General features: G+C 50.3%; 12 protein-coding genes across 12 annotated transcripts; 4 read left to right on the top strand and 8 right to left on the bottom strand.

The window, feature by feature from the left end:
• Positions 1 to 379: 379 nt before the first annotated feature.
• On the bottom strand, positions 380 to 1,615 carry N7529_006625 (lipoate synthase; the record flags this gene model as incomplete). Its single annotated transcript, XM_057242152.1, has 1 exon — positions 380 to 1,615. One exon carries the CDS (start codon positions 1,613 to 1,615, stop codon positions 380 to 382), a length of 1,236 nt encoding a protein of 411 aa, XP_057097511.1.
• A 541-nt stretch (positions 1,616 to 2,156) lies between these two features.
• On the bottom strand, positions 2,157 to 4,380 carry N7529_006624 (uncharacterized protein; the record flags this gene model as incomplete). Its single annotated transcript, XM_057242151.1, has 2 exons — positions 2,157 to 3,155; positions 3,205 to 4,380. The coding sequence occupies 2 exons, from the start codon at positions 4,378 to 4,380 to the stop codon at positions 2,157 to 2,159; spliced, it is 2,175 nt and encodes a 724-aa protein (XP_057097510.1).
• A 157-nt stretch (positions 4,381 to 4,537) lies between these two features.
• N7529_006623 (uncharacterized protein) lies at positions 4,538 to 4,900 on the top strand (the record flags this gene model as incomplete). Its single annotated transcript, XM_057242150.1, has 2 exons — positions 4,538 to 4,570; positions 4,619 to 4,900. The coding sequence occupies 2 exons, from the start codon at positions 4,538 to 4,540 to the stop codon at positions 4,898 to 4,900; spliced, it is 315 nt and encodes a 104-aa protein (XP_057097509.1).
• An 817-nt stretch (positions 4,901 to 5,717) lies between these two features.
• N7529_006622 (putative ribosomal assembly complex component Ipi3) lies at positions 5,718 to 7,516 on the top strand (the record flags this gene model as incomplete). The annotated part of the gene is made up of 2 exons (XM_057242149.1): positions 5,718 to 6,107; positions 6,164 to 7,516. The coding sequence occupies 2 exons, from the start codon at positions 5,718 to 5,720 to the stop codon at positions 7,514 to 7,516; spliced, it is 1,743 nt and encodes a 580-aa protein (XP_057097508.1).
• Positions 7,517 to 8,193: 677 nt separating this feature from the next.
• On the bottom strand, positions 8,194 to 10,022 carry N7529_006621 (uncharacterized protein; the record flags this gene model as incomplete). Its single annotated transcript, XM_057242148.1, has 5 exons — positions 8,194 to 8,571; positions 8,631 to 9,073; positions 9,494 to 9,695; positions 9,828 to 9,909; positions 9,967 to 10,022. 5 exons carry the CDS (start codon positions 10,020 to 10,022, stop codon positions 8,194 to 8,196), a joined length of 1,161 nt encoding a protein of 386 aa, XP_057097507.1.
• A 294-nt stretch (positions 10,023 to 10,316) lies between these two features.
• Positions 10,317 to 12,049, bottom strand: N7529_006620 (putative siroheme synthase; the record flags this gene model as incomplete). Its single annotated transcript, XM_057242147.1, has 2 exons — positions 10,317 to 11,674; positions 11,725 to 12,049. The coding sequence occupies 2 exons, from the start codon at positions 12,047 to 12,049 to the stop codon at positions 10,317 to 10,319; spliced, it is 1,683 nt and encodes a 560-aa protein (XP_057097506.1).
• Positions 12,050 to 13,188: 1,139 nt separating this feature from the next.
• N7529_006619 (proteasome regulatory particle lid subunit RPN5) lies at positions 13,189 to 14,862 on the top strand (the record flags this gene model as incomplete). Its single annotated transcript, XM_057242146.1, has 5 exons — positions 13,189 to 13,272; positions 13,324 to 13,380; positions 13,437 to 13,673; positions 13,724 to 14,212; positions 14,260 to 14,862. 5 exons carry the CDS (start codon positions 13,189 to 13,191, stop codon positions 14,860 to 14,862), a joined length of 1,470 nt encoding a protein of 489 aa, XP_057097505.1.
• A 212-nt stretch (positions 14,863 to 15,074) lies between these two features.
• N7529_006618 (alpha/beta hydrolase) lies at positions 15,075 to 15,924 on the bottom strand (the record flags this gene model as incomplete). The annotated part of the gene is made up of 2 exons (XM_057242145.1): positions 15,075 to 15,613; positions 15,681 to 15,924. 2 exons carry the CDS (start codon positions 15,922 to 15,924, stop codon positions 15,075 to 15,077), a joined length of 783 nt encoding a protein of 260 aa, XP_057097504.1.
• Positions 15,925 to 16,195: 271 nt separating this feature from the next.
• Positions 16,196 to 16,623, top strand: N7529_006617 (uncharacterized protein; the record flags this gene model as incomplete). Its single annotated transcript, XM_057242144.1, has 2 exons — positions 16,196 to 16,248; positions 16,329 to 16,623. The coding sequence occupies 2 exons, from the start codon at positions 16,196 to 16,198 to the stop codon at positions 16,621 to 16,623; spliced, it is 348 nt and encodes a 115-aa protein (XP_057097503.1).
• A 1,444-nt stretch (positions 16,624 to 18,067) lies between these two features.
• On the bottom strand, positions 18,068 to 18,599 carry N7529_006616 (40S ribosomal protein eS27; the record flags this gene model as incomplete). The annotated part of the gene is made up of 3 exons (XM_057242143.1): positions 18,068 to 18,250; positions 18,415 to 18,477; positions 18,597 to 18,599. 3 exons carry the CDS (start codon positions 18,597 to 18,599, stop codon positions 18,068 to 18,070), a joined length of 249 nt encoding a protein of 82 aa, XP_057097502.1.
• Positions 18,600 to 19,133: 534 nt separating this feature from the next.
• Positions 19,134 to 20,734, bottom strand: N7529_006615 (aminoalcoholphosphotransferase; the record flags this gene model as incomplete). The annotated part of the gene is made up of 7 exons (XM_057242142.1): positions 19,134 to 19,247; positions 19,303 to 19,970; positions 20,017 to 20,112; positions 20,164 to 20,210; positions 20,257 to 20,414; positions 20,474 to 20,483; positions 20,595 to 20,734. 7 exons carry the CDS (start codon positions 20,732 to 20,734, stop codon positions 19,134 to 19,136), a joined length of 1,233 nt encoding a protein of 410 aa, XP_057097501.1.
• A 721-nt stretch (positions 20,735 to 21,455) lies between these two features.
• N7529_006614 (NIPSNAP family protein) lies at positions 21,456 to 22,666 on the bottom strand (the record flags this gene model as incomplete). Its single annotated transcript, XM_057242141.1, has 2 exons — positions 21,456 to 21,940; positions 22,003 to 22,666. 2 exons carry the CDS (start codon positions 22,664 to 22,666, stop codon positions 21,456 to 21,458), a joined length of 1,149 nt encoding a protein of 382 aa, XP_057097500.1.
• Between the last annotated feature and the right edge of the window lie 180 nt (positions 22,667 to 22,846).

The following is a 22,846-nucleotide window of genomic DNA, read 5'->3' as shown; positions in this document are numbered from 1 at the left end:
TTTAAACTTTCTGACGGAATTTGACTCCGTGCATGCTGCAGACATGGGCTAATGTTGAGACGTAGATTTAATGGGGTAAAGTTGGTCTATAGTCTATGATATTGCGATATGTGACGCTGCACCGAGTTGATTTCTTGTGCAGCTTGAAATTAAGAACAGACGGAGTTGGCCACAAGACTTCCCCAATGGTGATACAAAGCATAATTCCTGTTGAAATGTTGAACTGACGAAACCAACGACCCCTATATGAACCCCAAAACCAACAACCTAAAAGATGCAAGATAACTCCAACAAAAGATATGAGCACGAAGGTGAAAAAAGCAGGACGGCAGAGGTAGATGGATATTTAAACACGCCGAATTTTGTTCAAACGAAGACCTCATTGGGTAGCTTCCTTAGCAGTGGTCTTCTCGACAGTCTCCCCAGCGGCGCCAGATCCGGAGCGGCGCTTCTTGAGAACATTCTCGATGAAAGCTTCGCCCGCCTTGTAACTGCTTCGGACGAGAGGCCCAGAAGCACAGTACAGGAATCCCATGTCAAGGGCACGCTGGCGCCACAGCTCGAAACGGTCAGGGGTGACGTATTCGTGAACAGCCATGTGGCGCTTAGTAGGACGCATGTACTGTCCGAAAGTGACAACATCGACATCAACAGCGCGAAGCTGACGGAGCGCATCCCAAAGCTGCTCATCTGTTTCACCGAGACCCAGCATAAGCGAGGTCTTCGTGATAAGATCAGGCACAGCCTTCTTAGCAGCGTCAAGTACACGGATCGACTGCTGGAATGTAGCACGACGATCACGAACGAATGGCGTAAGCTCCTCGACAGTCTCAACATTGTGCGCATAGACATCCAGTCCAGATCGCGCGACCAAAGCCGCCATCTCCGTATCACCACGGAAATCACCAGTCAAACACTCGACTAACATACTAGGCTTCTTTTGTTTAATTTTGATAACGGTTTCAGCGAAGTGGCGCGCGCCGCCGTCTGCCAAGTCATCACGGTCCACACTCGTCATAACCACGTACCCCAAGCCCCAGCGGGAGATGGCCTCTGCGGTGTTCTCTGGTTCGTGAGGATCGAGTGGGGGCGGTGTGCGGGAGGTTTTGACACTGCAGAAGCGGCATCCTCGGGTACAGGTATCGCCCATCAACATGATCGTTGCGGTGGCGGAGGACTTGTCGCTGCCGCCCCAACAGTCGGAAATGTTGGGGCATCGGGCTTCCTCGCAAACTGTGTGCAGATTGAGGCCTCGCAGATCCTTCTTTAGGCGCTGGTAGTTCTTGGAGTCTGGGATGGGAGTCTTTAGCCACTCAGGTAGGCGAGTGATTTCCTTCTTGCGGCCAGCGGGGCCGGCGAGGGCAGTCTTGAGGGCGTAGGCTTCAGAGGGGTCGAGTGGGGGCTCTGCATCCCCAGAAACAAAATCTGAGAACGATGGTCCTGCGTTCAACTTATCCCGGAAGGTTGTTGCTTTCCGCCGTGTGGTTGGGGTGTTGGTGGCGGATGAGGAGTCGGTTGTGGCATAGGTTCGACGGGGAGCAATCGCCGTTGAGGCAGGGGAAATGGTGTTTCTGAATGACGACAGGCGTCGTAGGCTTCTTGTTGGAGCTGCCATAGTGTGTGAGTGGGTGAATTGTAGAGGAAGTCACTTGGAGTTTGTTCAACAAGGTTGGCCGGGCGGAAAAGTATGATTATGTAATTTTCGGAGCGGGAAACTCCTCAGATTATCGATCCACGAATGTCTATGAACGATAGGAAATTTTGGAAATATAGAGAAAAGATCGTGTGACAGTGCCATTATTATTATGGTTGCTATGCTATTTAATGAACTAATTATACAAAATTCGTAACGCACAAGTTCCCAAATCCAGCACCGAATCGCAATGCAAGGGTATGAAGTATAACACAAAAAAAGGACTAAAGAAAGTTATCAATGGAGGCGAAAATCGGCAATATGACCGGAGATATAAGGATATGGCAGGATAGTCAGAAGGAAACAGTTGTCAAGGAGAGTGGAAGTTCGGTGAGATAGAAGGAGACATGTGAGAGCGAGTAGTAAACAAGTAAAGATCGAGGGAGATTTCATGAAAATTCAGAGAAGGAGATAATCAAGGAGTGAAGAGAGGTAAGGAAATATGATGCAAGGAATGTCAATGCTAAGCATTGGTTTCGAGGACCTGTGCAAGGACTTCAACAGCTGCTTTCAGAGTAGGGTCGGAACGTCCACAGATGGCGAAGAGGAGATTGTCCACGATTCGCTCGAGGTGTGTTCCAAGATCCTTGCTGCGAGAGCCAAGAACACGGTCCTTTGGCCTGCCCGGTGTGACGGATGGGATTTGGATACCCAGTGTGCTGTATGCTTTGGTGGGGACAGAATCAATGGCATAGTCATTGCGTGAGATGGAGCTTTTGTTTTGTTTGCTGCGGTGCAGCGTTGATAGAGAGAGGAGGTAGTTTCGGGCGAGTATAGCAGCGCAGAGACAGTCGAGAAGGTTCTCTGATACATCAGGGAAGATAGTGCGAAAGGGTTTAATGAAAGGCTCCTCGTCGCTTTTGCGGAGGAATAAGATGACTGGGGATGTGAGCCGGAGCATGTTGCGAGGGAAGTCCTTGACTGAGTGTTCTAGCTCGTTGACAGTCCATTCATGATCGTCCATGCTCCAATCATGATGCCATAGTCCCGGTTTTTCATTTGCTTTGTCGGACTTATTGGAACTTCGGCCTGGTGAATGGGGTGTCGGTGGTGATGGTGATGGCGCTTTAGGGCTCACGCTACCAGAGCGGATTTCAAGTTGTGGGAATGTTTCGCGGTCTTCCTGCGCGGATTCCGGTCTTTCACATACTACCGTTGAACCAACGCTGTCGGACGAGGTCAATGAACCAGGATCTGTGTATGCGTCGTCGTCGTCATCAGCTTTGATGTCATCATAGCTATCGAACGAGTAACCAGAGTCACGAGTACCGTAACCACTGTCAGACATATCGAGCGGCGTGTCAGGACTAAATGCCGAGACTTCCTCTTGTCGCTGGTCTGGCGTTGTTGGTACTGTCTGAGGAAGAAGAGATGGAGGCGGTGGCAATGGAATGGACGGTGAGGACTGTCGCGCAATGTCAACAAGCTTTGGTTTTGTCTTGGTGGGGACAACGACGAAGCGCTGGATTCCGTTAGCACAATGTTACGAACGTGGGGACTTGAAGACTTACAACAGGCGCTTCGAGGGCCTTCGCTCCAGGAATAATATCAAGTTTTGGCATTGGGGGATCATTTTCCACAATCTGAAATTTCCTTCGGTTGTTAAGTTCCTTCGCTGGTGTATCTTCGTCATTCACCTTGTCGACAGGTACACCTTGGAGCCATCTCTCACAGTATGAGAAATTACTAGGAACCCAGCTGGCTTCACTTGAAACTGTCCCCGTTCTAGGCCGTTGAGGCCTGGGTGAACTTCCTGGGGGAAACCCCTTCTCGCTTTGGAGAGATTTGGGGGATGTGATAGAGGCTGGTGATTTCTCAGAGTGTTGGGCCGGCGAATCCGGTTCATTGATAGATTCACAGATAGATTCGCATCGTCGGACGAATTCCGAGTGAGCCTCATGCACATTCATCACATCCGTGCGTGGTTGACTCTTCAAATCTGGTGGACGATAGGCCTTATATTTGATCTTCTCGTCAATCTCGATAGTCGTGATGGTCGGGGTGATGTCGTCCTCGCTGGCCGTGTCGGTAGAGTCCACTTCCTCCACTTCATTTGCAATCTCTGTCGTTTCAGCCTCATCTGCCTCGTCCTTAAATTCCTCTTTCGAGTCGTCTGACTCGTCTGAGGATTTGCTATCGAAGTAGGAAATCTCCGGACCTATGCTGGCCGGACGTGATTCTGATATCGGGGGACTAGGTAGAAGGCCAAGTCCTCCAATATCGCAAGTGAGGTTTTGGTCCGAACGCCAGGTTCGCAACGATCGACCGGCCGGCGGTCTTGGGAATCGCCCTGACTTTTCAGGGAAGTTTGATGGAGCCCCGTCAATGGACGCAGGTGATGTGGGAAGCATTAATTGAAAGGGCTCTTTCATTCTGCGAACAGAGCGAAAAGGCGACATACAAGCCGGGTTCCGATCTAATGTCCTCCGGGACATTGAAGCCGAGAAATCGTGCGACTCTATCCGAGGCATGACTGGTGACGGAACAAAGGATAATGAAGGCACTTGCCTGCTTCGACGGCGCGGTTGGTACGTAGGTGACCAGCGGCGGGGTGACGGTATGGGTTCGGCGAAGGAAACTGCATCTGGGCTGAGAGGAGACGAGTTTGAGCCCTGATTCCTTAGATGTGTTTGAATACGGGGCGGGAAATGAGCATGGCTCGGCATATCTGTGACACCACAGTCCATATTGGACGGGGGCACGCGGCTGAAAAGAAGCAATGCTAGTCGGAAGTGTATGAAAAAGCAAAATGGGTTGCACAAGAGTGACCTAGATGAGATTGAAATTCAGATGTTTATTGTTGAAGTCAAAACAAATGGACGAAGGTCCATGTAGGGGCTCGATATGTCCTTATACAGCGAGAGTGGCGCTAGTCCGGTAATTCAAGGTGGGTAAGGTCAGGCTCAAATGGACATCCCTTGACAGGAACAAAACCCTGCCATGAAGAACCCCGAAAATGTTCAGCAGGATTCCCCCTTCAGGCGAAAAGAGGGTCCGTCGTCTGGCACGAACTCTTCTCCGGTTGTCCTAGGCACGGGCCAGAGTAATAATAGTGAGAATGAGGTCGCGTCGTCCTTGCATTCCAAAGAAGATGAGAAACCAGGACAACGCCAGGCGACAATTGGCTCCAGATCTCGATTTGTAGTCCTGCAGGAGCCCGTCAACGTGGAGAGACCCCCATCCGGCATCTCATCTCGTCATAGCTAAGCCGGGTGGGCACTAAGAATGAGACAGATTGGACACATGAGAGGAGAGGGGGATCCCCGACGAATCAGGCCCTTGGAAAGGACAACAGGATCGACCTGAGGGTGTATTAAAGCGGGTCTTCATTGGATGTTGTTTCTCGTCGCAACAGCAATCCACCCCTTCTCGCGCCATCCCTTGCATACAACTGGTTCATACCGACTGTTATTGTCATATTAGCATAATTAGTGGAGGTTTGGATATAAATGCTTGAACATGGCGTGCATTGTCGCCAGGACAGCGAATTTGATCCAAATGACCTTGGAAGCTGAGATTCAGAATATCCTCCGACAATACGTACAAGTTGATACCTCATACTGCTGATTTCAAGGGCTCTCCTAGTCGCTGACTAAAAAATGGTAGATCCCGTCTGTGTAGAAAATTTGACGACATGTCATATTAAGGTATGCCCTCTAGGCCCTTCTATATGTCGTTTTATCCGTCTTTGCTCGACTCGTTTACCTTCATTAAGGGTTCTCATTGAATCATGACTCTATAGCGGCTAACCTGTTTCCAGAATTTGCAAAATTCATGCATAGTAGGTACAACTTGCAAATTATCTATATTGTCACGTAAAATATAGCACAACCGATTGAAGAATGCTGAAACATCTAGTATCCATATAGAAATTTCGGAGAAATCTTTTATGGCTGCATTAGCCAAAAGCCAAAGCCTCCAGATGAAGACGATAGATCACACTGAGCCCGTGTACAATCCTGTAGTTAATTGCAGACAAACAATGCAAACACCTTATCAAGATTAAGAAAAAAAAAGCTCGGGAATGGACTTGACCACCACTTCGCAAGACAGTCTTATTCCATTCCTCATGCTTTCCGAATCATTTGTGGCGTCGACGCTGGCCTCCAGCAAATCTCCGACAGCCTCGCTCCGAGATGTAGGGATCTGCGTTCATGAATTGCTCCCTTCTTCGATACTGCGATCGACCTTCAAGAAGAGCTCTACCACAACCAATTGTTTGGCCGTCAGCCCCTCGCATATTTTCACAGCCCAAGCAGACAAGGCTGTGTTGCACGTGTACAGCAGAGAGAAAGGAAACCAAGAGGGAATCGTACCATTTCCCGAACGGATACGCAGCATTGCTGTTGCAGGCGGCAAGTATGGAGATGTCTTAGTTTTGGGTACTGAGGGTGGCCGATTAATCCTCTGGGAGGTATGTTGATCAAATTCTATAAAATTTGCGACCATGTGTCTGACAGCTTTTCCAAGACATCCACAGGACGTCAGGTTGCCACGACGGCCTCGCATCTGCAACCTGTGACCTCAATCGTTGTCGACCCCACCTCCAACTTCATTCTGTCTGGCTCCTCGGATGCTAGTGTACATGTCTGGTCCTTGTCCGGCATCCTCTCTTTCTCGAAACCCGCTTTTAGCGCGACTCGTCAACCCACGAACTCGCCTATTCGAACATTTTCAAATCACCGCGCAGCTATTACCTCCCTTGCTGTCGGACACAGCAATGGCCGGAATAATATTGTGGTATCAACTGCGAAAGATAATACCGCCATTGCATGGGACTACCACACTGGGCGTTCCCTGAGAACGTTCCTCCTTCCTTTCTCCGCAACATCTGTGGCTCTAGATCCGGTCGACAGAGCTTTCTACGTTGGATATGAAGATGGCAGTGTACAATCTGTGGATTTCTACCGTGGCAACTCCTCGCAAAATCCTCTACATGACCCCTCAGTACAATCGACCCCAGTACAGGTCTCCACCGAGGACAGGTGGCTCCCTCCGTCCGCCGAATCAGGATCGGTGAATACAATCTCCCTTACATACGATGGCACCACCTTACTCTCAGGCCACGCGAACGGCAAGGTTCTTTCTTGGAATGTTGCCCGCCGCAAGTATATCTCTGCGGTTGCCGACTACACGCATCCAATCACCAATCTGTTCATGCTGCCTCCAGGTGGCATCCCCCACCCATCATCAGACTTGAAGAGAAAGGCCCACACTGTGGTCAAGCCGCGCCACGACAATGGACTGTCAGCTCCTCTCCACGCTCCCGGCGCGGTTCCAGCCGAGTACATGTTCCATACGCAGATCATCGCTTCCGACTCAAAGACTCGCAAACCCACTCAATTCTCCCAAGCACTAACCCACGCCTCATTCCCCGACTTCATGATCGACGACGGTCTAGCAGAGCTAGCTGCATTCCACCAGCCCGGCACAGAAGTCCGCGTCTCGGGCAGTGCTCCCAAGGAACCTGTCGAAGACAGGGCTCACGAGTCGCAGGTCGCCGAGTTAGAAAACGTGGTATCCGTGCTCAAAAAGAAAGTCGCAGTCAATGAGACAGCTCGTCACAATGCAGATGATGAGGTCGTGCAATTGCGCTCGGACCTCGCCAACCTGCAGGATTACATCAATGAGCTCCATGAGAAGCAGGAGGCGGCTCAGAAAGCTAAGGTCCTGCGCAAAGCAAGGAAGCAGGAGCACGAGAGGAAGAAACGGGAAGCTTGGCTTGCTGCCGAGAAAAATGGACGCAGTGGGGATGCGGTCGTGCAAAAGATGGACGTCGATGGTGCTGTGACCAGTGACTCAGATGATCAGAGTGATGAATAAAAGTCTTTTTGGCATGGTTGCGAGGATCGGCGCAGGGTTGGATTAGTATCACGTACTACGCATATATCCTTTTGGGCTTTTCAGATAATAAGATTTGCATTCTATTGTGGATTGCAGTTTAATTTCCCTCTACCTAAATTGAAGTTTAATCTGACATCTATTGACATCTAAATCTCCAAGCCTCGCAGCGAGGATAGATTCAATTCCTATTTCCAACTCTGATTTTTTTCGATAGTCTTTTGTCCCAGGCAACAAGGGCACGTCCACGTTATACACGGGGTAAATTTATCGTTGAGGGGTCTCAATATGGCGGGCCAGGGCGTTCGCGAGGCAACCCCAAAGGGGCAATGCAGGGCTCCGGGGATGCGCAGCGCAAGGATTTATATAATTGTTTCACGAACAAGTCCTTTCTTTGTCGCCAAGGGCGTCATTCTATAACAATGAATGGTCATTGAGATTCGCATTAAGATTCGAAGGATCAACCCTTTATTATCCTTGTGTGCATCCCCGTACTCGTGTGTATTCCAATCACAGGTCTATACAGGTGCATACAGTTAGGCACGATCTCAAGCAAATGATCATTCATCAGAATTAATGCCCACTGAGTTCATGATTTCGCTTAAAACAAGCCGACATCGATATCCCATCCCCACAAATTAACTCCACAACCCCCACACTCAAGCAGTAGCATGACCAGCACCCTGTTTCAAACTCTCACCCTCATCGATTTTCTTCATAATCTGAACACCACTACTAGTCCCAATCCGATGCGCACCGGCCTTCAACATTCTCACCGCATCATCAGCAGTCTTCAAGCCTCCACTCGCTTTAATCTTAGTACCCCGTCCGCACAGCTCCGCCGCAGACCTCATAAGCTTAACATGTTCAACGGAAGCACCGCCATTCCATCCAGTACTCGTCTTGATGTAATCCGCACCGGCCATGCAGACAAGGATTGTCGCGTCGAGCAACTGGTCTTTGTCCAGAACGGACGATTCAACAATGGCTTTCAAGACAATCGGCGGCGGCGCAGCTTTGCGCACTGCAATGATATCCTACTCATGTCAGTACACCCTTGCAATTTGTAGTATATATGTCTCAATTGGCGCCGTACTTGGTAAATCTCCGTATACCGCCCCTCCTTCAAAAGATTGTACCGAATGACCATATCCAGCTCCGTGGCACCCTGCTCAACAGCCTCCTTCGCCTCGCGCACTTTCTCACTCGTCTCATGTGTTCCTTCGGGGAAGGCAACGACACACGCAACAGCCGTCTTCGTGCCCTTGAGCTGGCTTACTGCACGAGCAACATATTGCAGACGCACGCAGACGGCGCCAAAGTCATACTCGCAGGCTTCCGCGCATAGCTTGTCGATCTGGGATTCCTCGATTGGAGTCGACAGGAGAGTGTGGTCTATTGTTCCGTTCACGGCCAGCGGCATTGGAGGCTGGGAGAGGTTCTGCTTTGGTAGGTCCTCTTTCATGCACGCTAGCTTAGCCGCCCATTCGGCGTCGTTGCCTGGGATTGCGCTCATGTTTAGTGCCTTTTCCAGAATACCTGTGTTTGCTGAGGGTTTTCTTCTGAATTTCCCCTCAAATTGGCGAGAGGGGTCTGTCACGTGGGGCTATCATAATGACGGGCTGTTGACAAGTTGCACGATGGGTAGAGGCGGTGTTGTGGCGCTGAGACTAGTGTCTTGGGTTGCTTCTGGTTTTTGGCGTTGGGTTTATCAGAAATATAACATAGAAAGCATTGGTGGTAGTAGAGTATAGTAGAGCATACGGATGTGAAGTATACAAAGCAAGCATACGTCAGATATAAAACTGCATTTCAGGATGCATCACATATGACGAGTAAGCGCCTGTTCCATAACCCAAGAGTTCATAGGAACGGCTTTTTACGGCCTTTAGCCCGTTTCTCCGTCCAGAATCTATTAAACTGCAGGTTCTCCACTTCCGATCTATCGACAGCTCCCACACTCCGGCCCGCGAACATCATCAACACGCCCCAGACGCCGGGGACCAGTTCCCGGACCACTGCCGCCGCCGCCGCCGCCGCCGCCTCCACCACCGCCACCTCCGCTAGAAGACGAGGTTCCCCAACGAGAACGAGTAGTATATCTGTTCGTCGAGTTGTTGATGTTGAATGAAGACCTTTCCGCGGCGGCGTACGAGTCGAGCTGCCGGCTTGTCAGATTGATCCAATGCGAGGACTGAGCGAAGAGAGTGCGAAGAGGGTGAAGCGAGAAAGAGGGAGAGGGAGAGGTAAGGTATGGGTAGGACACATATATAGCACATGTTAGACAACGTACCGCGAAGAGGCTGCTGAAGTACAGGCCGAAGAAGTAGTAGACGCTCTCGACGAAGCGGGTGAGCCGCACGGTCATTGGGGGGCTGTGATCGTCTGTTAGCGGGTTTGGGGCTTGATGATGAGATCAAGGGGATATTTACGTCTCCAGGAACTCTCCATTGGAGAAATAGACTGGTTTTTGGCCTCTGGATGACATCGTTGTTGGTTGTAAGAATTGAAGATGCGGCGTGGAGTGATCAACAAGGCTGGCCCCGGGTCCATCAAATGTCACAAGCCACACCCTGCTTTTCTACATAATTTCCACACAGCACAACCACGAACAGTACTTTTAATGTGTGTTAATTCACTTAATTCTGACATAACATTACGAACTACTCTTCGGAAAATTTCTCAATGATCATGCATATCTCGTTTCTAGGGGTATCTGAATGCTATCTATATACACTGCCATGCAACCTGCCGTTCATCGCTCAAAGACCAAAAATACAAATCACGCCTTCTCCTCAACCGAGTCAGCGACCACCTCAACCTCACTCCGCAACTCATCCAATCCATGGAATCCTTCCTCAATCGCCCATCGTTGGCCCTGAGGATTATGCAAGACGTGACAGCTAGCTCCAACAACGAGAAGACCCGGTGGTCGCGAACCAGCCTCTTCAAAAGCAAGGCAGACATGCTCCAGCGTTGACCGGATAACACGCTGGTCTGGACACGAAGCCCGCTCAACAATCGCACAGGGCGTCTCCTTAGGCCAGAGGGCACGTGATTGCTCGCCTCCCTCGGGGAAACTGGTAAGAGAGTCCACGAGAGCGGAAAGTCTGTGAAGAGCCATGAGGAAGACAACCGTCTGTGTCGGGACATAGGTGGGCGGGTTGGGAGCAGCGCCCTTCCTGCCGGTTCCGGTGCACACCAGGACCTGGTCTGAGACGCCGCGGTGGGTGGCCGGGATATCGGCGAAGAGCGATGCACTCATGGCGCTGGTGATACCGGGCAGCACCACCGGCGAGTAGCCCTCGTTTCTGAAGAACTCGAACTCTTCCGCACCACGTCCGTAGAGGTACGGGTCGCCTTGCTTCAGACGGAGGACTTGGCGACCTTGTTTTAGAGCTGCTAGGCCCATTTGCAGGAATTCTTCCTGGGCTTGGTCTGCGTTGCCGGGGAATTTCCGCGCAATGTGGACTTCTGTGCGGCGGGGGATGAGGTCGAGGACTGGGGCGGGGACGAGTTTGTCTGCGAGGATGAGGTCGGCGTTGTGGATTGCGTGGTAGGTTGCGCGGGTGAGAAGGTCTGGGTGGCCGGGGCCGGAGCCTGCGAGGACAATTTTTCCCTTCTTTGAGGGTGTGTCGACACTGTTGGCTCCATTTGTATGCTCGTTGCCTGCTGTGTAGGCCTTGAGAATAGTGTCCATGTCTGCATCGGTGATGGAGACAAGTTTTCGGAGGGGCCAGTATTCGCAGATCTGGGACAACCAACGCACCCTCCTCGTCTTTGCGGCAGCGACATCGCCTTCTGTGACGAGGTTGTTGAAGGTGTGTTTTTGACCAGTTGTGTCGTCGTCCTCTCCGTCGAATGTGGCCTCGCTTAGGCCAGCCGCATTGTCTTCTTCCCATAGCCGCCTCCGCACAGCACCGAGTCTATCGATAGCAGTTCCCAGGTTTTGCGGAAGGAAGGCAGCAATCTCCCGACGCAATCTTGAAGCAAGCTTGCATCCTCGGCCAGAGGTTGTAATGCCAATGTGAAGAGGTCCGTCGGAGTAGGTGGAGAGAAGAGTGAAGGAGCAGAGTTCGGGGGCGTCTGAGACATTAACCGGGATTCTGAGTCTCTTGCAGCGCTGTGAGATATGTGTACCTAAAGAATATGAGCAAGGGTATCTTGAAGATTGTATAAGAAGTACATACTCAACGGGTTGCTGGCCCCCAAGGTGACAAAGACCAAATCCACCACACGGTCTACTTCCTCTCTACCCAGTGTTGTCAAGTCCATATCCTGGAACTCATGACGAATCCACTGGGCAGAGCCATTCGCGATGTGCTCGGAAAGGGTGAAATGCATGTCAGCAGTCTCCGGCGCAAGAATGATTGGCTTTGCGCCGACTTCGAGACTCTTGGCACATCGTGCGGCGGCGAGAGGGTTGGATCCAACAATGAGGTGGACTTGAGACTCGGTGTTCCATGCTGCCATCAAAGGCGCGGGGGAATTAGGATCGCTTGTTGCGTCCTTCATTTTGACGATGGTGGGGATAAAGTAGAGCCCCGCAAGTGAGTATAGAAGATGCTTTTTGGAAAGGCGCAGAGAGGTCCGGAGGGTCTCAGGCGTTATAAGCAACAGAATGATTCCTCTATACTTAATGATTAGAGCCAATGGATTGTAACAGCCGAGCTCCGCGGAGAAAGCGGCGAATATTGAATGTGAGTAAAAGGGCTGTCACGATTGGTGATAACCGCTGATAAGGATATTGAAGTGGGGGACAACTTCGCTTCAGAGAGGAAGTCTGAGGATGAAGTCGAAGGTAACGAGTGTCAGTCAGATGAATCTGCTAAAGATGTAATTGAGGTTTTTTGCAATTCCACTGACTCATATTATATTCAGTGTGTTCATCAAAAAAATATTCTATACTACGATTGCGTGCTAGGGCTCCACTTATTTCACGCCGATTCCGGGGAATCGGAGACTCGCCATTTGACTTCAACTGTTTGTATTTGGTACAATGATAGTATATATACTTACGTAGTTAAATGTACGTAAGCATGCATATATGTATATAGAATTATTTATGTGACAACGTTCAGTATGAGTATAGTCTGAAGATATATATTCTATATACCTTCAGCGGCAGTGAGATATGTATAGAGAAGCCAATTAACATCTACACATATAGAAGTATTTTTCCCCCAATGGAAAATACAGAGTTCGAACCTCTAAACTGGATTGGCTTTCTTTGAGGGCACATGTTCTTCACTCACTTGAGCTGCTGGGGCACAGGATACAGATTGGAGCCTGATATATCGGGCAGAAATGCAGTGCAGACTTGATTGTGAGAAGGATACGAGAGAAATCTGTGATTATCCTTATTGATATATAATTGACGAGAAAAGCGTATAAGTGGAAGATAAAAAAGATGTTTTGATGAAGTCCTAACTAGTCCTTAATATGGAGTAGCCCTGGAAGGTTAGAAGAGCCTTGGCGCAGAGGCAGGGCAGAATATTTGGCGGTCAGGAGCACTGTCAGCTAAGGGCGTCACCTACCAACAGCTATCCGTCTACCATTCAGCAACTCGCATTGTCATACAAAACAATCGTGTGTCTCTAAAATCCCAATTTCCACAACACCATACACTTCTTAAATCGACCGCATTCGTCATCATGTCCGCCGGCCTGCTGAAGCCCGAGAAGGACTTCACCAAGGATGCCGACAAGCTCATCCCCGAGGCTGAAAGCCTCGCAAAGGTAAGTTCAGCAATGAGCATATGGAAAAATGAATGCTAACTAGCCTGACAGACCGATGTCCAAGGCGCCGTTGATAAGCTGTTGGGTCTGGAGAAACAATCCAGACAGGTATGACGAACGCCATCTTCATCACTGATGCCCAAATTAACCTCTTTCGCATCTAGGCATCCGATCTTGCCACTACCTCGCGACTCCTTATTGCCATTGTCACAATTAGCAAGAACTCCGGCGACTGGAGCCTTCTAAACGACCAAGTGTTGCTCCTCTCCAAGAAACATGCCCAGCTCAAGCAGGCCACAACGAAGATGGTGCAGACGGTGATGACATTCCTCGATGATACACCGAACCTGGAAGTCAAGATGTCTGTGATTGAGACCCTGCGCACAGTGACCGAGGGAAAGGTAAGCAAGCGCCCTTTCATCAAATATACTGGTGCTGATAATTTGCAAAGATCTTTGTTGAAGTAGAGCGAGCCCGCGTTACCCGTATCCTTTCGAATATCAAGAAGACCCAAGGTGATCTCAACTCAGCAGCAGACATCCTGTGTGAGCTTCAGGTGGAGACTTTTGGTTCAATGACGAGACGCGAAAAGACAGAATTCATCCTGGAGCAGGTCTCTTTGTGCATCGAGCGCGGAGACTGGACCCAGGCCCAGATTCTCAGCCGTAAGATCAACAAGCGGTACTTCAACCGCAAGCCAAAGAAGTCCGCCGAGCAGATTGAGAAGCTCAAACAGGAGGCCGAAGAGCGGGAGAAGACTCGTGCGCCCGATGAGGCGCCTATGGAGGTGGATGACGATGTCACAGATCTCAAGCTCCGTTACTTTGAGCAACAGATCATCTTGGCAAACCATGACAGCAAATACCTCGAGGTTTGCAAGAATTACCGGGAGGTTTTGGACACAGAAGCTGTTGAGAAGAACCCAGAACAACTGCGTGCAGTATGTAACCCTTGCCATTCTAAAGTACCACCACTAACATCCCACAGTCACTCGCCCGAATTGTGTACTATGTTGTGCTGGCCCCCTATGATAATGAACAATCCGACCTTCTGCACCGCATCAAGCAAGACACCCGGCTGTCACAAGTCCCCGAGGAAGCTCGCCTGCTGAAGCTGTTCACCATCCCCGAGCTGATGCGCTGGCCCATGGTCGCTGAACAATTTGGTCCTCACTTGTGTAACACCGACGTCTTCGACGCCGAGGCAAAGCAGTCCACTGACAACGAGGCCAACACAAGGTGGCAAGATCTGCGCAAGCGGGTCATTGAGCACAATGTCCGTGTAGTGGCCAAATACTATACTCGCATCGAGATGAGCCGTCTGACCCAGCTCTTGGATCTGACCGAGGAGGAAACCGAGAAGTACATCAGCGACTTGGTCACCTTGAAGACCATCTACGCTAAGATTGACCGTCCCGCGCGGTTGGTCAACTTTGCCAAACCCCGGGACGCGGACGACGTTCTGAACGAGTGGAGCAGTGACATGAAGAACCTGCTTGGCCTGCTTGAGCGGATTGATCATCTCATTACCAAGGAAGAGATGATGGCCCGCATCCAGCCAACCCGCAGTGACATGGGCAAGGCGCATTAATTGGACGAGTGTGTATGGACTTGGGCGCGGATGCCACCGCGTGTAAAATAATTCGCCGGTAGATCCAATGTCACAGCATTGAACCTTATATGCCATTTCCACATTTCAATATCTCAACAGTAGCAATCGTGAACCCGTCAGTTGAAAGGGGGTATGCATCTATGATCTAGACTCTAATCTAACCAGGTAGATCCAGCTCTATCTATACAAGCTCAAAACGGCATATCCATATCATTAACATCCACCTCGTCAGCCTTCTTTCCCTTCCCCTCCCCACGCTCCATCTGCTCCCGTATAAACCTAACAGCAGCATCCAAATAAGGCCGCTGACTAGGCAAAAAATGACCACCAGGATGCCAAACAACAGAGCCATCCTTCTCCGGCTCTCCACTACAAGCCTCAATCAACGCCCGACTCCTCGACTCCTCAACAACAGCATCCAAAGACCCAAGCACATGCAACACAGGCGTCGCAATAGCGGGCTCGTAGAAAGCCCTATACCGCGCTCCTGGTGCGCGGAACCCAGAATAACAAAGCGCAAATTTAAGCGGCGGGTGCTGGAAGTCCGCATCGCCAAATGGCGCAGGAATAGCCATCCCGCTCGCGCCGTCTTCGCTCACGGTAGCAAAGTGCTCGAATGTCTCCTTTCGCCCTTCCAGCAGCGCAGCCACCATGCCTGCCATGGCAGCGCCCTGCGAAAACCCGATCACGCCGTCGAAGGGGCCGTCTTTCTTCAAGGTCTCCGCAACAGCTGCAAAGCCCTCCTCGATCCCGGTGTAAAGGGGGGGGATTGGCGGTGTTCGAGCGCCGCCACCAGCCGTAAGCTTCGATTTCGTCGGTGTCGGGCTGGCCCTCGGATGAGGGCTCGTAGCCTGGGATTTCGGAGGGGCGTAGGCGGAGAGGGCCTGTTGGGTAGATTGCTGTGACTTCGTGCAGGGGGAAGGCCTTCTGGATGTGTTTTGTGAGGGCGCGGCTTTTGGCGTGGAACAGGGAGCCGGATTGTGTATAGCCGTGTAGCATGAGCAGTTTGAGGGGCTGCCGGGCGGTTGGATTGGGTGCCATTGTTACTGTGCGGAGGGTGCGGACTTGGGTTGCTTTAACGATTGGGAGGGAGAAGGAATTGAGGCGGGTTATATGCATTGCACGCTAGTTGAAAAGACTGGTGGTTTTAAGTCCCCCTCTTCAATCCGATAAGATAACGAGGGCGGAGTCCACGATAGGAAATTTCCGAGAACCCGGATCAAGTATAACCATCACAAACCATTTACTTCAACCTTCCTACTATTCCTTTCGCAACTTTCTTCTACAATTTGCTCCACTTCGAACACACATAATGGGTGACATTAACCTCCAAGACCTCAGCAGCAAGATGCAGGCGCTTCTTGAGTACGTAACTCCCCAATATATCTCTCAGCCTACTATATCCACATCGAGAAGCATCCATGCGTTTTACTAACCAAGAACAGCGCCTTTGAAGCACACCCCGAGTGCCAGCCTCCCAACACCAACCCCACAATCTTCTTCGTCTATGACTTCGTCCGCAACACCCACAACCAGTTGAAGAAGGTCGACGCCGCCAAGTTTGCTGCCGGCGACAGTGCCGCTGTCGGCGTTGTCAATGAAGCCCGAGGCCGCAACAACTTCGCTTCCCTGCTCATCAATGATACCTCTGGTAAGATGGCTTTGATGACTGGTGGCGACCCCTCCAACCCCGCAGACTTCGGGGCGGAGGTTAAGGCTCGGGCGGCTGATTTGGCTTAATTGATGATATTTTGGATACATTACATTTTACTTACTTAAGGATTCTCTTGACTTTGGCTAGGTCTCCAGGTTCTTTTATTTGTTTGCTGGATTCAGTGACTAGTCTTTCGTTCCGAAAAAAACCAATTTTTTGTACATACACCAAAATCCGCAATTATTCTGTTTTTCTTCTTAGCTATTATGGGTTCTTTCATTGATTTCTTGTGGGAGTTGGATGTACAATATCATAGTGGGTTGCCTTACTAATAGAGAAGTTATTCTTGTAGAGCTGTTTAATACCTAGATGAGCAGTAGAAACTAGACTTAGGCACTGTAGTATCTAATTAGCTAAAAGAAACATGTTTCGATATTTCAGAAATAATCAATGTTAACTAGCTCCAATCTGACCCCTGCTACATTGAAGCATACATGACATCAAGTAATGCCCAAACAAGAACATCAGAGCTTTCGTAGCGCTAAGTGGAGAATGCTCGGGTGGCGCATCTCCGCAGGCCTGGGTTTGGGGCATCGCTCGGTCTGTGCCACAGAATAACAGGGGACTGCGGTAGGGGGACTACTAACGCTCAATGGCTCCTTAGGGTGTGATAGCGGGGAAGTATGAGAACGGCATGGCGCATGGTATTGACTTTATTTGAGCCGGATGTTCCGGGTTGATGGGCATGTACTCATGATACGACGGAGGTGGGTGTCTAGTGCCCAGGTGCGTGCCTCGAGGGCCATAATACTACGCTACTCTGACAAAGTACGAGGTACAACTCATATATTGAGAGAACCGATTGTACAATAGTCGCAGAAACATTTGAAAGCCAGATAATCAAACAAAAACATAGCACAAAGTCAAGCAGGGTGCCTTTTTTTGTGCCAGATATCCGGAACTCCCTAGCAGAATGCTTGCTTTTTTTGAATGCTTTTGGGGTCGTTGACAGGGTCGGGTCATTCCATCTTCTATCTGTCATCAATGCGCAAGAAAACAAAAATTCAACGCTGAGATACTGATCGTCACCGTGAAATGCAAAGGAAAGAACAAGCAAGAGAAAATAGGAAGGGTCAAAAAGCCACATTCAAATTCTTCTTCATGGAAATGCGAACAGATATAGTCGTGAAACCAGATCATCCACAAATCGCATCCCGACACCAGTCGAAGCAACAGTTAAGAGAAATGTCCATATTCGGCAGGGGAAGGGTGATATTGAAAGAAAAGGGTTGGTATGTGACATTTTGAAGCCCGTTAGGAAGAGAACCGCATCTAGCGGCAAATGCTAGAAAAGGGCCATGGGAAGCCTCTCCCCTAAACGAAAACCGAAGCCGAGACGATCAAAAAAATAATAAGAAGAGGTCAACCCCGGGTTTTGGTATTTTCATCCTAATTTCTCCATGCTAATTCTCTCTTTGACGTTTCAACCGGAACATAACAAGAAAAAAAAGTTTTTCATTCGTTTCTCGTTTACTTGCGGCGGAAAGAGCAGCCCTCGGTCAGACGAGCCTTACCACCAGTAGGCTGGCACAGAACGGTAGAGCAGCCGGCGCAGATGACGACGGTCTGGGCGTGGGAGAAGACGGTGGTGATGGTGAAGCAACCGGGGCACTTGACGTCCATGAAGAAGGAGCGGGGCTGGGGCACAAGAGTCTGTACGCGAATTCGAGAATCAGCCATCAATTCGGAGTCCAGTATTCTTTTTGTCCATCTGAATCCGTCTGTTCCTTTTCGCCCGATGGCGAGTATCGGGACGTCCAGGTCCAGTCGTAGATCCAGGTCGATCGGGGATTTTTTGCGGCGGAGGTCGGTCATACCTTGAGCTTGTGCTTGCGGGCCTCAGCCTGAGGGGTGGGGTTGAGAAGATCGACAGCGAGAACCTAGTAGGACAGCATGTTAGCATCGATGTTGAAGCATTTGTCGATAATTCGTCTCGGCCCCGGTCTGCATCGAATCGAATAGGGCCGGGCGAAAAATCAGGGCGAAAAATTGGGCTCACCATCTTGACGAGTGAAAGTCGATCAGCGAGATAGTTGATTAATGGCGCTGATGGCGATGGCCTTGTGTGATGCGAATGAAGTCGTTCGAAAAGTTTGAAGGGATTTGTGACTGCCAGCGGTGCTGACCCGTTTGTGCCCTCTCTCTCGCTTAGGGCACGACGTTCCAGCCAATCAGAGACCAAAGCATCTGGTCCACTTAACTGCCTACTTTGGACTAGCGCCATTTGTATATCCAATGGAGGCAAGCAGTCTCATGACTTTTAATACAACAATCTACATTTCTTGTAGAAGGATCGAGAAAATTTGCAATTACAACCCTTATATTCTACCGCTAAATCGCCAGTTTAGAGCTAACTTGCTCGAAAAATTATGTACTACCGAAAACGTCATTAGTCAGGTATCATTTGATGCCTGCTCTTCGGTATCTGTCGATACTCGACTCCGCCTAGCTCAACAGAGCTTTTCCGCTTGTGGAGGGTGAAGGTTGAGCTTCTTTCCACCAGCTCTCCAAGATTTCGGGTTGTCCCGATAACCCTCTATTTGGTCTTCTTCAGCACGCCATTCTTGCGCTCGGTTTCCTCGGCGAAGGGATACTTGATGCTGAGACACCAGATGTCGAGGTAGTCACATATCGTGGTGATAATATCGAACTGGGGAGCATTAGCAATGATCGGGCACCAGCAAAACAAGAGAAAGGATACATACCACAAAGCTACCGTACACTCCAACCGCCAGACCCAAGCACACAAAGACGAACGCCACCTGTCCAACACCGTACCCAAGCACAGGCGCAGACCACAATCCAACCAGCGCACCCGCGCTATCGAGAACACCCAAAGCGAGCGGGTACAGCAGAACATTGTGGTAGGGGAAACTCGTCTGAGTGAGGTGTCCAATGATAATGCGACCGACCGAGTAGGCATTCACCAGACTCACAAACAGTCCGAAGGGAATGGTATAGTTCTCCAAAATTGCCGGCTGCAGGTACAGGTAGGCGGGGATGAGAGTCCAAATCGCAATCAGAGGAAGCAAGCCGTAAAGCGGCACGAAGGGGTCCTGGCCTCGCTCGCGGCGCACCTGCATAACGTGCATGATGCTCGAGCCTGTGGCGAAGAATAGCACGAACGCGCCGTACACCAGGTACCACTGCGTGAAGGGCATGTTGTATATTTGGCTTGGGACGAAATTAGGCTTCGGCACGCCGACTGTAGAGAGCATCGATTGGTGCCAGAAGCTGCCGCCGCCAATGTAGGCTGTGAATGCGTAGACGGTGCAAAGTGCCAGAATGCCCTCGACGGGTCCGGAGATAACCCCGAGTGTCAGAATTTGTGTGTAGTACTCATCCCAGGTTTGCACGTAGAAGGTCATTGTTGCTGCGCTTGTTAGAACGTTATGTGTGGGGGATGGGGATCCTCATACATCCAAATAGAGCGATGAAGGTCATCCAACCTTGACCGAGGTTCATTGCCGATGCGAAGACCAATACGCCGAGTCCGGTGTTACATGCGTCGACGCCTGTAGAGGTCAGCTATCCGGTCCGTTCTTTCATGTCAGCTCGCAACTCACTGTGATCAAAGAGTTCGCCAAGAGGTCCGCTCTGTCTCGTCCTCCGTCTGTACCAAATCAGCAAAGCCCACCAGCCTGGGAGTGTAAACATACGCTTGCATGCCATCTACGGCATCAAAAGTCTGGTACAGGAACAAGCCAATGGCGCAACTGGCATAGACCCAGGGCGGACAATCGGTATCCAGATTCGGGTTGTACCACATAACAGTGATGAAATTGATCACCACGAACATGAATCCGGTGAGAGTGATCTACCAACAGGAAAGATTAGATTCTGCCATACTCCAACTTGTCGCACAGGAAAACTTACGGCATTTGGTCTTGAACGCGCAAAAAGAATCCAAGTCAGTTATATTGCGCATATTTATGGCAAAACAGAAACCAACTCGTGGTGCTGTCTGCGAAAGTACAGCAGGAAGCGGTATACTCACGCCATGCCCATTGGGAAACATTTGATCACGAAATTGCTATAGAACGGCTTGAGGACAAACCGACTGATCGGCGAGTGGTCGACGCCCGCATATTTGTAGTTCTTGAGATTCGCGAGGTGATGTTGCCGGATGTACACCATCGCTGTGTTATTGCGCGTCTGCGAATGCGCGGTCGTCTATTGTGCGGTTTCGTTCTGCGCGCGCATATATTGGATATTGAGAGGTTCGGATTTCGTGTTGCGCCAAACACGGGAGTTAGAGCGCGATTGTTGGAGTTGACGTTCCAGAAATGGGAAATGGAAAATAGAGAGAAAAAAACGCGGCGGAAAACTGGGTCCCGCTGGGGAACTTGAAGATCGGCGAAGCTGAAGAGGCCACTTGGTCTCGATCTTTGGTTATTTATTTAATTTTCTGCCGGAAGTCGGAGTGGGATAGATTAGATCTGGTGAGCTTGAAGTTAACAGTTGCAGGATGGCTATGATGTAAGTAGTACACTTCCAGTTTAGAGATAGTTCTTTGTACTCCTTTCCAGAGAGGGGACCGCTCGGCAACACGTGCAGCGTGTATACTGCTGTCCAAGCGTTGCCAATGAAATGCCTCAACGGTGTTGAGATCGTCCTTTTATGGAGCGGGGTTATCCCAGGCTACACTGTACACAAAGAATTCGACGTATGCTGGATTTGATGCTGCATGCTCAGGTACACAATACAGGATATGATACAGAGGGCCTGGTATCCTCCACTCATACTCAACGGGAAAACGACAGGTAATAGAGAGCAATGATGAAATCCATCTCGCTATGGTTCAACCGAGAGAACCTGGTAAACATTCAAATGAACAGACGCTTCAATGGGTTTCAATTTAGCCAACAGGGCTCCATGGCATAGGAACGAGAATCCGGCTTTGCATGCTCTGGATCAAGGGAACAGTCTTGTGGACAGTCTCGGCCCAACCCTCAACACCCCATGACTCCTCACGACGAATCTTGCGCTCCTCCAAGTTGGCAAACTGCCAAAGATGGTGCACTGTGTTCAGGTCGCCAATCTGCACGAACCAAGCACCCACGCCCTCCATCACTTCACGACGGGCTGTCAGACCACGGCGCCAGTGGGTCTCCCACTCCAGGAGGTTACCTGGGTGCAGTGTGTACGATCGGAGCTCAAATAGACCACCGAGACGGCGGGGCGGGGTGGTGGGCCAGAACGAGAATTCTTGCATGAGTGAGGTCTTCTTGCTCTTGATCAAGCTCTTGAGTTTGCGGTCAAACTCGCGGAACTCTGGGTGCTCCGAGATGTTGTGAAGGGAGGCGTGGTAGCCTTCGTAACGTTGGTATTCCCAGATGTGGACTGTTCGAGCAGAAATGGTCAGCCTACACACAATGTATCCAAAAGCTTCGATCGATATTTACTAAAGGTATCATTGTCGCCCACTTGCGTGCGCCAGCTACCGACCAAGTTGACACGGTTCTCCTCGGTGCCCGCCATACGAGGGTACCACTGGCCGACCAATTCTACATATTCGTCGACCTTGTCAGGCTTGACGTCGTGCATAACGATGGAGTGGACGTATTTGCCGCGAGCCAGAACCTGCGAGAAGGAGCGTTCCATATCTTTGTCAAAGTGCTGGCCCTCCTTGGTGCCGTAGATAAGCGACGAAAAAGAGCCCCTTTTGGAGGCAGCTTCATGTTGATGATCTTCCCCTATATATCGGTGCATCGAAAGTGAGTCCAGTGCCTTGTGATCAAGTGGCGTAGCAGCATCGAAAGTGTGGATATAATCATGACTGCTCGCATTGCTCACTTGTGGAGCAGTGGGAGCGTACTCACGGGAAGGGGTAGAAGAAGAAGAAGAAGAGGCAGAAGCATTGACAGACTGACTCTCTTGCTGTTCTTTTCTCACACGAGCCTGTTCCAGGTTCTCGCGGAATTCCTTCTGTCGTCTGAGGAACTCCTCAGTCGACTGAGGTGTGACGTCTCGAATGGAGGGGGAACGGTAGGCCATGGCCGATGAACTAAACGGTCGTAGCAACGAGGTCGCTGACCTGGCTGTGCGGATTGCGCGTGGACCCAGCATTATGGAAGGAACAATAAGGTACAAAAATATGGTTCACTAGGGTCCAAGGTAGAGGGAGCTAGGAAGATAGGAAGATAGAAGTGGGAAAGGTATGGGAAAGGAGAAAAAATTGTTACAGAGTGAAGAGGGGAAGAGAAGGGGAAAGTAGAGTGGAGAGGTAAGAACAGGGATTGTACGCAG

The sequence above is a fragment of the Penicillium soppii genome, assembly GCF_028829465.1.
Source record: "Penicillium soppii strain IBT 18220 chromosome Unknown utg000005l, whole genome shotgun sequence".
Taxonomy (NCBI): Eukaryota; Fungi; Ascomycota; class Eurotiomycetes; order Eurotiales; family Aspergillaceae; genus Penicillium; species Penicillium soppii.
This window is presented reverse-complemented; position numbering and strand designations above follow the sequence as displayed.